Here is a 10,820-nt window from a genome sequence, read left to right on the forward strand (position 1 = left end):
ACGCAGCCGCCGCGCCCGACCAGCCTCCACACTCACATCTTCCGTATCTCCTTGCTGTTGTCTCCCAGGATCTGGAAGAGCCCGTCCAGGATTTCTGGCAGGTAATCCAAGAGGTTGATGTCAGGCACAGACTCTAAGACCAGGATCTAGCTCAGGGGAGGAACAAGAAAGAAGAGGTGAGTTTCAGAGAAGCTAACTAACATCACCAGCACAAACCTGGCACGATACCGAGGAATTCAAAGCTAAGCTGTGTGGGATGAGGAAGAAGGACAAGAGGACAGCGTGGAGTTGCCCACCTCAGAAAGAAGCTGGGCTAGCAGAGGAAGCAAGCAATCAGCCTCCAGCATTGCTACATCTCCAATCGCAGCTCTGTAAACAGAGCAGGGATCGGGAACGATTGCCAAGACACATGCAGGCAGACCTGGGACAGCAAACAGTATGGCTGGAAGAGAGCGCAGAGGCACGCATCTCTCCCCAGACCCTGGCCAGGCACTGAGAGCTCCTGCCTTCCACAGAAAGGAGAAGGCAAGTGGAGGTGCCTTGCCTCCTGGAGAGGAACATCCCTCCATCACCGCTGGGTGATCGAAAGCAGCCTGGCACTGTCCTTTGGGAGACTGGAACCTCTAGACCACAAGCTATTTACACAGGCAATGCTTTGACCGTGTTTTCTAACTTGGCGTGCAGCGTCCTGCACCAGGCTGGCAGAAGTGCAGCATGATCTCCCTGCAACTGCAACAGCGAGGTGACAGGGAGCTGGCATTTTAAAGAAGCAGGTGAAAAACTCTGCTGGCATAAAAAAACCTGCCCAAGTAAATTCAGGTGCCTGAGTTCACACATCGCCGGAGATATCTGCCGTTTGCCCAGGCACATGCTGGGATGCTGACGGGTCACAGTATTTTGGAGTTTGGGCTGGCAGGCACGTGTGGCACCGTGTGTACCTACCCAGGATATGATGAACTGGCGGGCATACTGGTTGTTGGAGTAAATCCTCTCGCGCAGCAGTGGGATGAAGCCTACCAAGTCAAACTGGTTGCTCTCTGTCACGATGTCCTGCAGAGCCCAAGCAGAGGGTGTTAGGATGGATGGTCACCACCCCACACCCACACAACCAGCCCCACCCGGCCTTTTATAAGGCACATGACAGGAAAAAGATGACAAGCAGTTGATGCATGGGTCTGCGGGTCAGGAGACCCGGGGAGAAGGAATCACGAGGTTTTATTCAGGCGATGTAATCCCCTTTGGGCAAGGACTAATGATGAGCGGGACCCAGAAAGGGAAGCTCCTGCCTGCTGTGAGCCAGCCCGGCTGAACAGGAGGAGGATGGGAGCTTCATGCCTCAGTGGCATGTTGCACACATGAGCAAGCCCCTTTGATGTAACCACCTGTATCAGGGGCCTTCCTTTAAAGCTCTTCCTACACACTTGGTGGATTTTGCTGCATGGGTAAGTCTCTTGCACCAACGTGGTGGGGCAGATCTCCCAGCCGGAAGGTTTGCAGTAGGCGATGTGGAGGCTGCATTAACTGGTGTGATAACGAGGAGGAGTGAGGGCAGGACTTGGCAGGGAGCCACTCACCTCTGAACAGAACTGGGAGGTCTGCGAGAGTCAAAGCCCATCAGCAGGCAGAACAGGAACAGAAACTGAGCCCCACACCCCGAAGCAGCAGCAAAGCAGCTCCGCTTGCATCACTGCTCGCTTAGGCAAGGGAGGAAAAATAGGGGAACAGCCCTTCTGCTGCCTGGGACAGGGCTGAAACCCTGCTCGGACTAAAACTTGGCTTCCCCAGACATCCAGCTCCCAAGAGCTGAATGCACACGTGGCACTGTGAAAACCTACCAGCCCCTCAATCCAACTGCCTGAGATCGTCACCAGACCCTTAAACTAAGAGGCTACGGTCAGTGAGAGAAAGGAATGTTTTGACAGTAGCCACAGGACTGAGCTGGGATGGTTTCAGCAGCTGCAGCCTCAGGGACTGACACGTCCCCAGACAGCACATGCCTGCAGCCTGCACCAAGGATTCTCAGCTGGAGAGGGAAAATACCTTGAGAAGCCGATCGAGGAGCTCAGAGCCACTTTTGACATTTGGGTCGGGATCAGCAGCCAGCTGTGAATGACAGAAACAAGAGCCATTGCAGCAATGGGTCCCAGTCTGCTCCCCGCTCTGCAGCGGAGCTCCCAGCACGCTCACAGGACCATTGCTCTCCTTTGGCATTACAGGGATGGACACAGAGAACTCTCTTTATCTCCAGCTCCTCATTAGGCTCCAACAAACTCTCCTGAGAGACTTCCTAAGGGGGATATCAAGCACCCGTTACCAGCTACACAGCTGGTACAGCTACACAGGTTTTCATGGGACAGCAGGACGCTCCCAAGTGGCAGAGAAATACAGGTTTCCAGTGAAAAGCTGCAAAGACAGGTGTACATAGACATGGTTTTGACCCTACAGACCCCACAAAGCCGCAGAGCCACCTCACTTGCAGCAGTCCTGTCAGCCTTATTTCCGAATACCACTCAACAAGGAGCAGAGGGTGAGGACAGAGAACAAGGTATCTTACAGCAAACTCCAGCACCCACATCATCAGCGGCCAGTGTGCTGCTGCAGAAACTGCTCATTCAGTCCTTCAGACCTGCCTGGGTCAAAGCAAACCAGTTTACTTGGAAAGACAACCTTGGACAACTTGATTGGTTTGACCCAAAGAAGGCAAGGACTAGAGAACAAGTCTTACTTCTCCAGAGCGGGAAAGAAAAACACATGGGGGTTGAGAAGGAGCTTCATACCTTGCTGAGGCCATCAAAGAGCACGTTGAAGTGTGGGAGGACAGAACCTCTGGCCACCTTGACAATGTTATAGAGGGCCTCGCAAGCGTAGTACCGCAACCGACTATCGGCATCGTTGAAACACGTCAGCACTGGCTCAATCAGCTCCTTCAGGTAGAGCCCAGAGTCCTGGTGGACAGGAAGAGACTGGTTAGTTGAGGACCGTGCCACAGGGACAGGGAAGAGGTGGCGCTGCCCTGGAACATACTGCAACAATTCAGGCTCATGACGGCTTATGATGGACAGGATTTATTAATGAATTTTGAATTATTGAATTTTATTATTCAGGTACAGTGATGGTCACCTGAGCAGGCTGATAAATTCTTTCAAGGGAGTCTACGCCAGCAACTGGAGTGATTACTGCAGCTGTACTTGTCTGGTTTTGCTTCCCAGAGATGCCCTTTCAAAGCCAGAGGGGCTGCCCCCCTCTGCACATCATTCATCTCTGCTGCAGGCTGACCCACAGAGGAATCCATCCCTGCCTCCCTTGGCCCTGCAGGCAGGTCCCCAGCAATGCCAGCGGTCACCAGCCCTTACAGCAGCCAGCTGTCAGCCAGGATTTAGCCCACTCTGCCAGCTGGTTTTGGCATAAACCCACCCAGGTTTCCAGGACCAGGGAGAACATCCCAAACAGTGACAGATCAAGCCCACCTGCACCTTCAGTTAAGCAAAACCGCCCTTGGTGTGTTGGGCTACTCTTTGTAATGTCAGGAACTGGCTAGTGCCGAGGAGCTGGTGATACAGGCTTCACAAAAAGAAAGACAACTGGCAGTGCCCAAAGCATCTTGCTGCCCTCTTGTTTCCAGAAACACCAACTTAACCGTGGTCCCAGTGACCAGAAGAGGAGCAGCTTCAGCCTGTGCAGCTGCTACTGGACAAGGAGCTACAACAGCTGGCAGAGTTAAGCTGGACACATCTGTTGGATGAAGTGACTCTGGAGCTCTAATTCTCAGGCAAGATTCATTTTACATGCTGAAGTTTGTCCTCCCGTACCATGGAAGAGCCACGCCAGACTCACCCTGACTCTACCCACAAGCAAATATAGTCATTAGTGAGGTCACTCCCCAGCCCAAAAGACTTTTGCTTAAGGATTCACTGTCACAGCAGGAGTTTCAGACAAACCCAGAGGTGGAGGCAGGAGGTTGGCTTGTTTTGAAGTTAAAAAAACCCTACTTTGGGGAAACAGGCTGGCATTTCCTGAGTGTCTAGCAAAGGAGATAAGAAAATCAACAACACACAGACTAGCAGATTAAAGATTCAACGCTAAGTCTTACCAGGGCCCCTCAAGGCCACCAAAAGCAACTCCTCCAGCCCCCAGAGTCAGCTGTCCCCGCACTGTGCAGGAGGAGAAAGTGGCTTACGTGCCTGGGCTGAGGGCAGAGCAGAGTGTTGCTCATCCTCGGGAAGGAGGGTTTTGCAAAGAGATTCTGCATTTTAACAAGAGGATGAAGTCAGAAGTGCTGCTCAGAAGCCCCCGGCCACCAGCGTAAAGGCAGTTAATGTAAAAGTCACCAGGCTTTGAAGCATCTGCTCAGACCGGTCGTGACTGTCATTAGAAGGGGAATAAATGAATTAAAATCTACCTTGTATCTCTTCCAACAGGCACAGCCTGCTCTTCCCAAGCCCTCTGCTTTCTCTGACGTACACCTTACTACAGACTAAAACAACTCCTTCCCTTGCAGGTGCTTTCAAAAACCAGCCACATGGTTTGACTCAAAAGCCCGACAGAGCTGTGAGCCTGCAGAGTTTGTGCTCCCCTTCACGGGAATCCACATACTCTGGCATAGCCCTGGAGGCAACTTACTGAGCTTGTAAACATTATAAAGACCTTAATCGTGACAGAAATCAGCCAGCTTCCCATGCAAAGAGCATCAACGTAACACCTCCAGAACCAGACTGAGCGATCCACGCATTCAGCAAGTAAACCAGAAAACTGCTAGCTCAGGCTAGCACAGCTTGACACCTTATGCCACTTGCTTACTTTGACTACGACTCTGCCACTGTTTGGCCCATACCTTAACGCTGCTTCCCACAGGCCCTGCCCGTACTGCCGGAGTCAGCTGAGCTGGGAGTGGGAGGTGGAAGGGCTGCACTTCGTCTCAGCTCCGTTAACACAAATTAGTACCCAACCTGCTGAGTCTAGTTCAGCTGCTGGAGACACAGGATGGACAGATGCACTTAAATCACACCTAGGGAGCTGCCAAGATGCACCCAGACCAGGGACCAAAGGATGTGGCTGAGTGTGTTGGGGAAACTCAAACACAACCCAGGTGTATGGTGCAATGCAGGGAGGGGGCTGGGGAGCTGCAGGGCCACCAGCCCGAGTCTCCCCATCACACTGACCAGGAGGAGCCACCACTCTCCCACTGCAACCAACACAAGCCAAAAACACTCCACCCACACCTACCTTGCCCAGGGCGATGGAGCAAGCGGCCAGGCCAATGAGTCCCCCTTTCCGGCTGTGGGGGTGCTGGGAGAGCGCAAACTCCTGCGACAGGATCTGGATCACGTGTTTGATTTGAGATGTGTTGTTCTGAGCCACAAACTCTCGCACCAGCCTGGGGAGAGAAAAGGAAAGCACCCAGAGGGCTTCAGATTTTGCCCAATAGCTGAGCTCAGGGGGTCAACTCCCTGCAGCCATCAGAAACAGGGATTTTTCAGCCATGACAAACACCACAGAAAGTGGTACCGAAATGGGGAACGCTGAAGGAACCCACAAGTGAAACCAGAGCTCTCCCCTCCTCCCCGCTCCCATCCAACAGCAGCTCACTGCCCTCCTGCAGCCTCTCACAGCGTTCAGGAACTCCCAGCCCAGGATGGACTCTCAAGGGCTGCCTCACTGTGGCTGTGTGCTTGAAGAGAAGTCACCAGGTCTTCAAACACCTTTTCCAACATGGAGGGTTACGAGGGTCATTTACCCCCAACACAGAATCGCAGAATCATCTCGGTTGGAAAGATCATCCAGTCCAACCATGAACCTCACACTGACCGTTCCCAACTCCACCAGATCCCTCAGCGCTGGGTCAACCCGACTCTTCAACCCCTCCAGGGATGGGGACTCCCCCCCTGCCCTGGGCAGCCCATTCCAACGCCCAACAACCCCTTCTGCAAAGAAATCCTTCCTAAGAGCCAGTCTGACCCTGCCCTGGCGCAGCTTGAGGCCATTCCCTCTTGTCCTGGCGCTTGTTCCTTGGCTCAAGAGACTCATCCCCCCTCTCTGCACCCTCCTTTCAGGGAGTTGTAGAGGGCCATGAGGTCTCCCCTCAGCCTCCTCTTCTCCAGACTAAACCCCCCCAGTTCCCTCAGCCGCTCCCCATCAGACCTGTGCTCCAGACCCTGCACCAGCTCTGTTGCCCTTCTCTGGACACGCTCCAGTAATTAAATGTCATTTTTGTAGTGAGGGCCCCAAAACACAGCACAAGACGGCAGCAGAGAACTGCTCTGCACGCACCAGGAGCGCTGGTGGCTCCGTAGGGAATTGTTACCCACCAGACTCACACCCAGCACCAAAATTTTGGACCTTTCCAGCCACCCATGCATTGCTTCAGCTGATGTTCCATATACTTAAATATATTAATAGTATATTTCAATATACTCTTAAACAGCACAAGCCTTAACAAACAGCAAACAAGGTTTCTATAGGCAATACCTGCTCCTCCTCCCCAGGAACTTGCAGCTGGTTACCCAGAGATATTTAACGCATCAGCTGTGCTTAAATGAAGAGATCTGTAACCCCGCGCCAGCCTACACAACCACTTCAAGGTCCCGGGTCGCCCAACCAGCCTTTCAGCCCCGGCTCCCCTGTGGCAGAGCCACTGGGCAGCCAGAGGCGCAGGCAGCTGTGCAGGCAGCTGTGCAGGCAGCAGCACACAGCTGGAGCATTGGTGGTTCAGTGGTAGAATTCTCGCCTGCCACGCGGGAGGCCCGGGTTCGATTCCCGGCCAATGCAACACTGTTTTTTTTCCCCTTTTTTCTTTAACTTCCATCTATAACTTGGATCCAGACATCTCAAAATCCCAGCCTAAATAAGGATCTTTACCTTAACCTTCAGTGAAGGTGCAAAAGTTTCCACTATCTAACTGCATACAGGGGTTTTCTAGCACTATCTTGAATCTCATGCTGCCCTCTCCCAGATAGGTGCCACCAGCCAGTCACCCATTTTGTAATCCAGGAAAATCGTTATAGAAGATGTTTATGAGCTTCTTCCCCCAAAATGACTAACACCTTCTCTGTTCTCACCCTGATCTGAGCAAAGTGGCCAGCAGGTCAAGGGAGGGGATTCTCCCCCTCTACTCTGCTCTGGTGAGACCCCCCCCCTGCAGTGCTGTGTCCAGCTCTGGGATCCCCAACGCCAGAAGGGCATGGACCTGCTCGAGTGGGTCCAGAGGAGGCCACGAGGATGATCAGGGGGCTGGAGCACCTCCCCTGTGAGGACAGGCTGAGAGAGTTGGGGGTGTTCAGCCTGGAGAAGAGAAAGCTCCGGGGAGACCTTATAGAGGCCTCCCAGTACCGAAAGGGGCTACAGGAAAGGTGGGGAGGGACTCTATCGGGGAGTGTAGGGATAGGACGAGGGGTAACGGCTTTAAACTGGAAGAGGGAAGATTTAGATTAGATATAAGGAAAAAATTTTTTACTGTGAGGGCAGTGAGACACTGGCACAGGTTGCCCAGAGAAGCTGTGGCTGCCCCCTCCCTGGAAGGGTTCAAGCCAGGGTGGACGGGACTTTGGGCAACCTGGGCTAGTGGAAGGTGTCCCTGCCCATGGCAGGGGGGTTGGGACTAGATGATGCTTAAGGTCCCTTCCAACTCAAACCATTCTGTGATTCTGTGAAAGCAGCTGCCCCCTTTCTCCCTCACTCTCCCCACTCTGAGGCCGAGTTCGCCGACAGTTACAGCCCGACCCACTCTCACAAACTGCTGCTTTAGGGAAGACGGCTCCACCTCCAGTCCCACGCCAGCAGCAGGCTCCAGCAGGAAAAACACACCGAGTTCAAGCACCACCAACCCTTGGGGTGATCCTTTTACTGCCGAGATTTAACGGATGGAGCTTTGTTTGAACAGGAATAGCTTTACAGACTGTCTTCAAGAGTTTCAAGAGCTCAAGATTTAACTAACGAGGCAAAAGGCTGTGAAAAGTAATGTGCAGCACCAGAGAGTCTGCAAGCAGCAGGATCTGCTCCCACGTTACTGGCCAGAGGACGAGGAGGTACCTGAGCTGAGAGGCAGCAAGTCCCTCCTCGCTCGATGCCAGAGACATGGGAGAGACCCTGCTGGTGCTGTTTTGTGATGGCTTTTAGCTGACCTAAACCTGTGTATCTGCAGAAAGAGTTGGCCCTTGCCTTCCTCCTCCTCATACCCACGCTGGGTTTCCAGCTCGATCCGCTGAACTGCCTGACCCCAAATCAGCCTTTGGTTGGTATAAGCCAACCACGGAACCCGAATCCTGGGGCAGAATAAGTCAGAGCAGAGCTGCTTGGGTAAGACAAGGAGTATCACCCCTCCCAGCAGCAGCCCAGGGGCAGTTACCGAAGTATTCCTGAGGGTGGAGTTATGAGGACTGTGCAACACATCTGCCACAACCCACCCTTAAGGAACTATTCCTATAAAGAAGAGAGAAAATGAGGGAAAGGGGAACACACAGAACAGAAGAAGGGGCTGGCTGGGTTGGGTTTGTACCTGAGCAGACACTCACCCCGTCCCAAGAGCCATTTTCTCTGCTGCTCATGTACACTCTCCCACACAGGAGCCCCACATTCAAGGCACACAGCTCCCACCCCACATCCCTCCCGCATCTCCTGCTGAACCCTCAGCAGAGTGGCTCCATCCCCACATCACTGGCTGCCAGGAGCAGCGGGCTGCTCCCCTCACAGGCTCACCAGAGCCACCTCTCCCACCCAAAACTCACCCTCCGGCTTGGATCGCCGCTCCCAGCCCTGCGCCGGGCTGTCCCCTGAGGAGATGCTGCAGATGTCCTCCATGAGCTGAGCTCTCGGGCAGTGCCCGGGGAGGACACCGTGCTTCCTAGGCAAAGCTGCGGAGCAGAGCAGCTCAAAGCACCCCGACCAGCACAGCGAGAGCGACAAGATGCACGGGGAATGTGGATGGGCAGCACTGGAGGGGGCACGGCCGTGCCAGCAGACGCCCGCACACCTTTGCCTAGGATGCTCCGACAGGAAGGCCTGAACTCTGCCGAAACAGCAGCGGTGCAGCAAGAACTAAAGGCAACACCCAAGAGCTGGGGGTGACAGCGGGCGCTTCGCAGCCCTGCAGCCGGGCTGAGCGCGGGATGAGCTCGGGTGAGACCTCGGCGGAGAGGCGGGATGGTACCACGAGGTGATGAACCCCGGCTGATCCCAGGCAGGCCCTGGATGATGGGCACGGCCGTCCCAGCGCCAGCCTGCTGTCCCCACTGCGGGTCCTGCCCGCTGCCCAGGGACACCCTCGTGTCCCCCAGCTGTGGTCACAGAGCCAGCCACCTCCACGAGTGTCACAGGAGAGCGAGCACCGCACCTCCAACAAGTACCACACCTCCAACGAGTGGTCAGGCGTTTCTTCCACACAGTGGCACCCACCGCCAGACCGAGGGGCTCACCGGCACGACTCCCGCCCTGGGACACGCGCCCCGAACCGGCGGGTCCCCGCGTGTGCCCAAGCGCTGACAGGCTCGGAGAGAAACTTCAGTGAGCGGTGACACGGGGATGGGAGACACGGGGCCGCGCCGGGGGACAGCCCCTCCTGCCCGGGCGCTGCCCAGGGTCACCGTGCCACCCGAGTCCCCTCCCTGGGCTCCCAGGCCTGCAGCCCCCCCCGGTGTCCCGGACACCCCGGGGGTCACCCCTTCCCCCGAAGCCCCCAGCTCCCACCGGGGAGCCGGGCCGGTCTCCTCCCGCGGCCAGCTCCACCGGGCACGGCGGGACCCACCCGAGCATCCCGGGCCGGCTCTCGCCACCCCACCGCCGCAGGTGGCCCCAGCACCACCCCCAACACCCCTCCCAGGCCCTTCCCGGGGCGTCGAGCCGGCCTCCATCCCCCCCTGCCCCGCGGCCAGCGCTGGGGCAGCCCAGAGCGGCACCGCCCCCGTTGCCCTCCCGGTTCCCGGCAACCCCCGCCCCTCCGCGCCGCTCACTTCTCGATCTCGAGGGCCGCCACCTTCCTCTTCTCGTAGAGCTTGTCGTTCAGCGCCCGCACCACGCTGGGCGCCAGCGGCGCCAAGTCCCGCTCGGCGTTCATGGCCCCGCCGCCCCCCCGGCCCCGCCGCCGCCGCCACCGCCACCGGCGGCCACGTGACCGCGGCCGGGCCGCCCACGTGACCCCTCCGCTGCAGAGCGCCCCCTGGCGGCGCGGAGGCCGCTTCACGGAATCACAGAATCGTCTGGGTTGGAAAAGCCCTTGAAGCTCCTCCAGCCCCACCATGAACCTCCCCCTGACCGTTCCCAACTCCACCAGATCCCTCAGCGCTGGGTCAACCCGACTCTTCAACTCCTCCAGGGATGGGGACTCCCCCCCTGCCCTGGGCAGCCCATTCCAACGCCCAACAACCCCTTCTGCAAAGAAATCCTTCCTAAGAGCCAGTCTGACCCTGCCCTGGCGCAGCTTGAGGCCATTCCCTCTTGTCCTGGCGCTGGTTCCTTGGCTCAAGAGACTCATCCCCCCTCTCTGCACCCTCCTTTCAGGCAGTTGTAGAGGGCGATGAGGTCTCCCCTCAGCCTCTTCTCCAGACTAAACCCCCCCAGTTCCCTCAGCCGCTCCCCATCAGACCTGTGCTCCAGACCCTGCACCAGCTCCGTTGCCCTTCTCTGGACACGCTCGAGTCATTCAATGGCCTTTTTGGAGTGAGGGGCCCAAATCTGAGCCCAGTCATCGAGGTGCGGCCTTAAAGCGTTGAAATACTGCAGCCTGAACAACAGGCCCTGAGCCAAAGCTGCTAACTTAGCATGTAGTCATTAACAAAATACGTATGCTCATTAATGAAAGATGTAGCTTAGATATCATATACTCATTACTG

The 10,820-nt window shown here is 56.0% G+C and overlaps 1 protein-coding gene and 1 non-coding gene across 2 annotated transcripts in view; one reads left to right on the forward strand and one right to left on the reverse strand.

The window, feature by feature from the left end:
• The window catches only part of VAC14 (VAC14 component of PIKFYVE complex), a 66,206-nt gene extending 56,128 nt beyond the window's left edge, over positions 1-10,078 (reverse strand). Inside the window, exons 1-6 of the mRNA XM_074840215.1 lie at positions 9,942-10,078; positions 5,224-5,374; positions 2,778-2,945; positions 2,041-2,103; positions 943-1,050; positions 37-146 (exon numbers count right to left, since the gene is read on the reverse strand). Of these exons, the coding sequence (XP_074696316.1) occupies positions 37-146; positions 943-1,050; positions 2,041-2,103; positions 2,778-2,945; positions 5,224-5,374; positions 9,942-10,045 (704 nt within the window). The 5' untranslated portion in view covers positions 10,046-10,078. The remainder of the gene's footprint in view (positions 1-36; positions 147-942; positions 1,051-2,040; positions 2,104-2,777; positions 2,946-5,223; positions 5,375-9,941) is intronic.
• Positions 6,695-6,765, forward strand: TRNAG-GCC (transfer RNA glycine (anticodon GCC)). The gene has a single exon. It is a non-coding gene; the product is annotated as a tRNA-Gly (tRNA).
• Positions 10,079-10,820: the final 742 nt, after the last annotated feature.

The sequence above is a fragment of the Strix aluco genome, chromosome 14, assembly GCF_031877795.1.
Source record: "Strix aluco isolate bStrAlu1 chromosome 14, bStrAlu1.hap1, whole genome shotgun sequence".
NCBI lineage: Eukaryota > Metazoa > Chordata > Aves > Strigiformes > Strigidae > Strix > Strix aluco.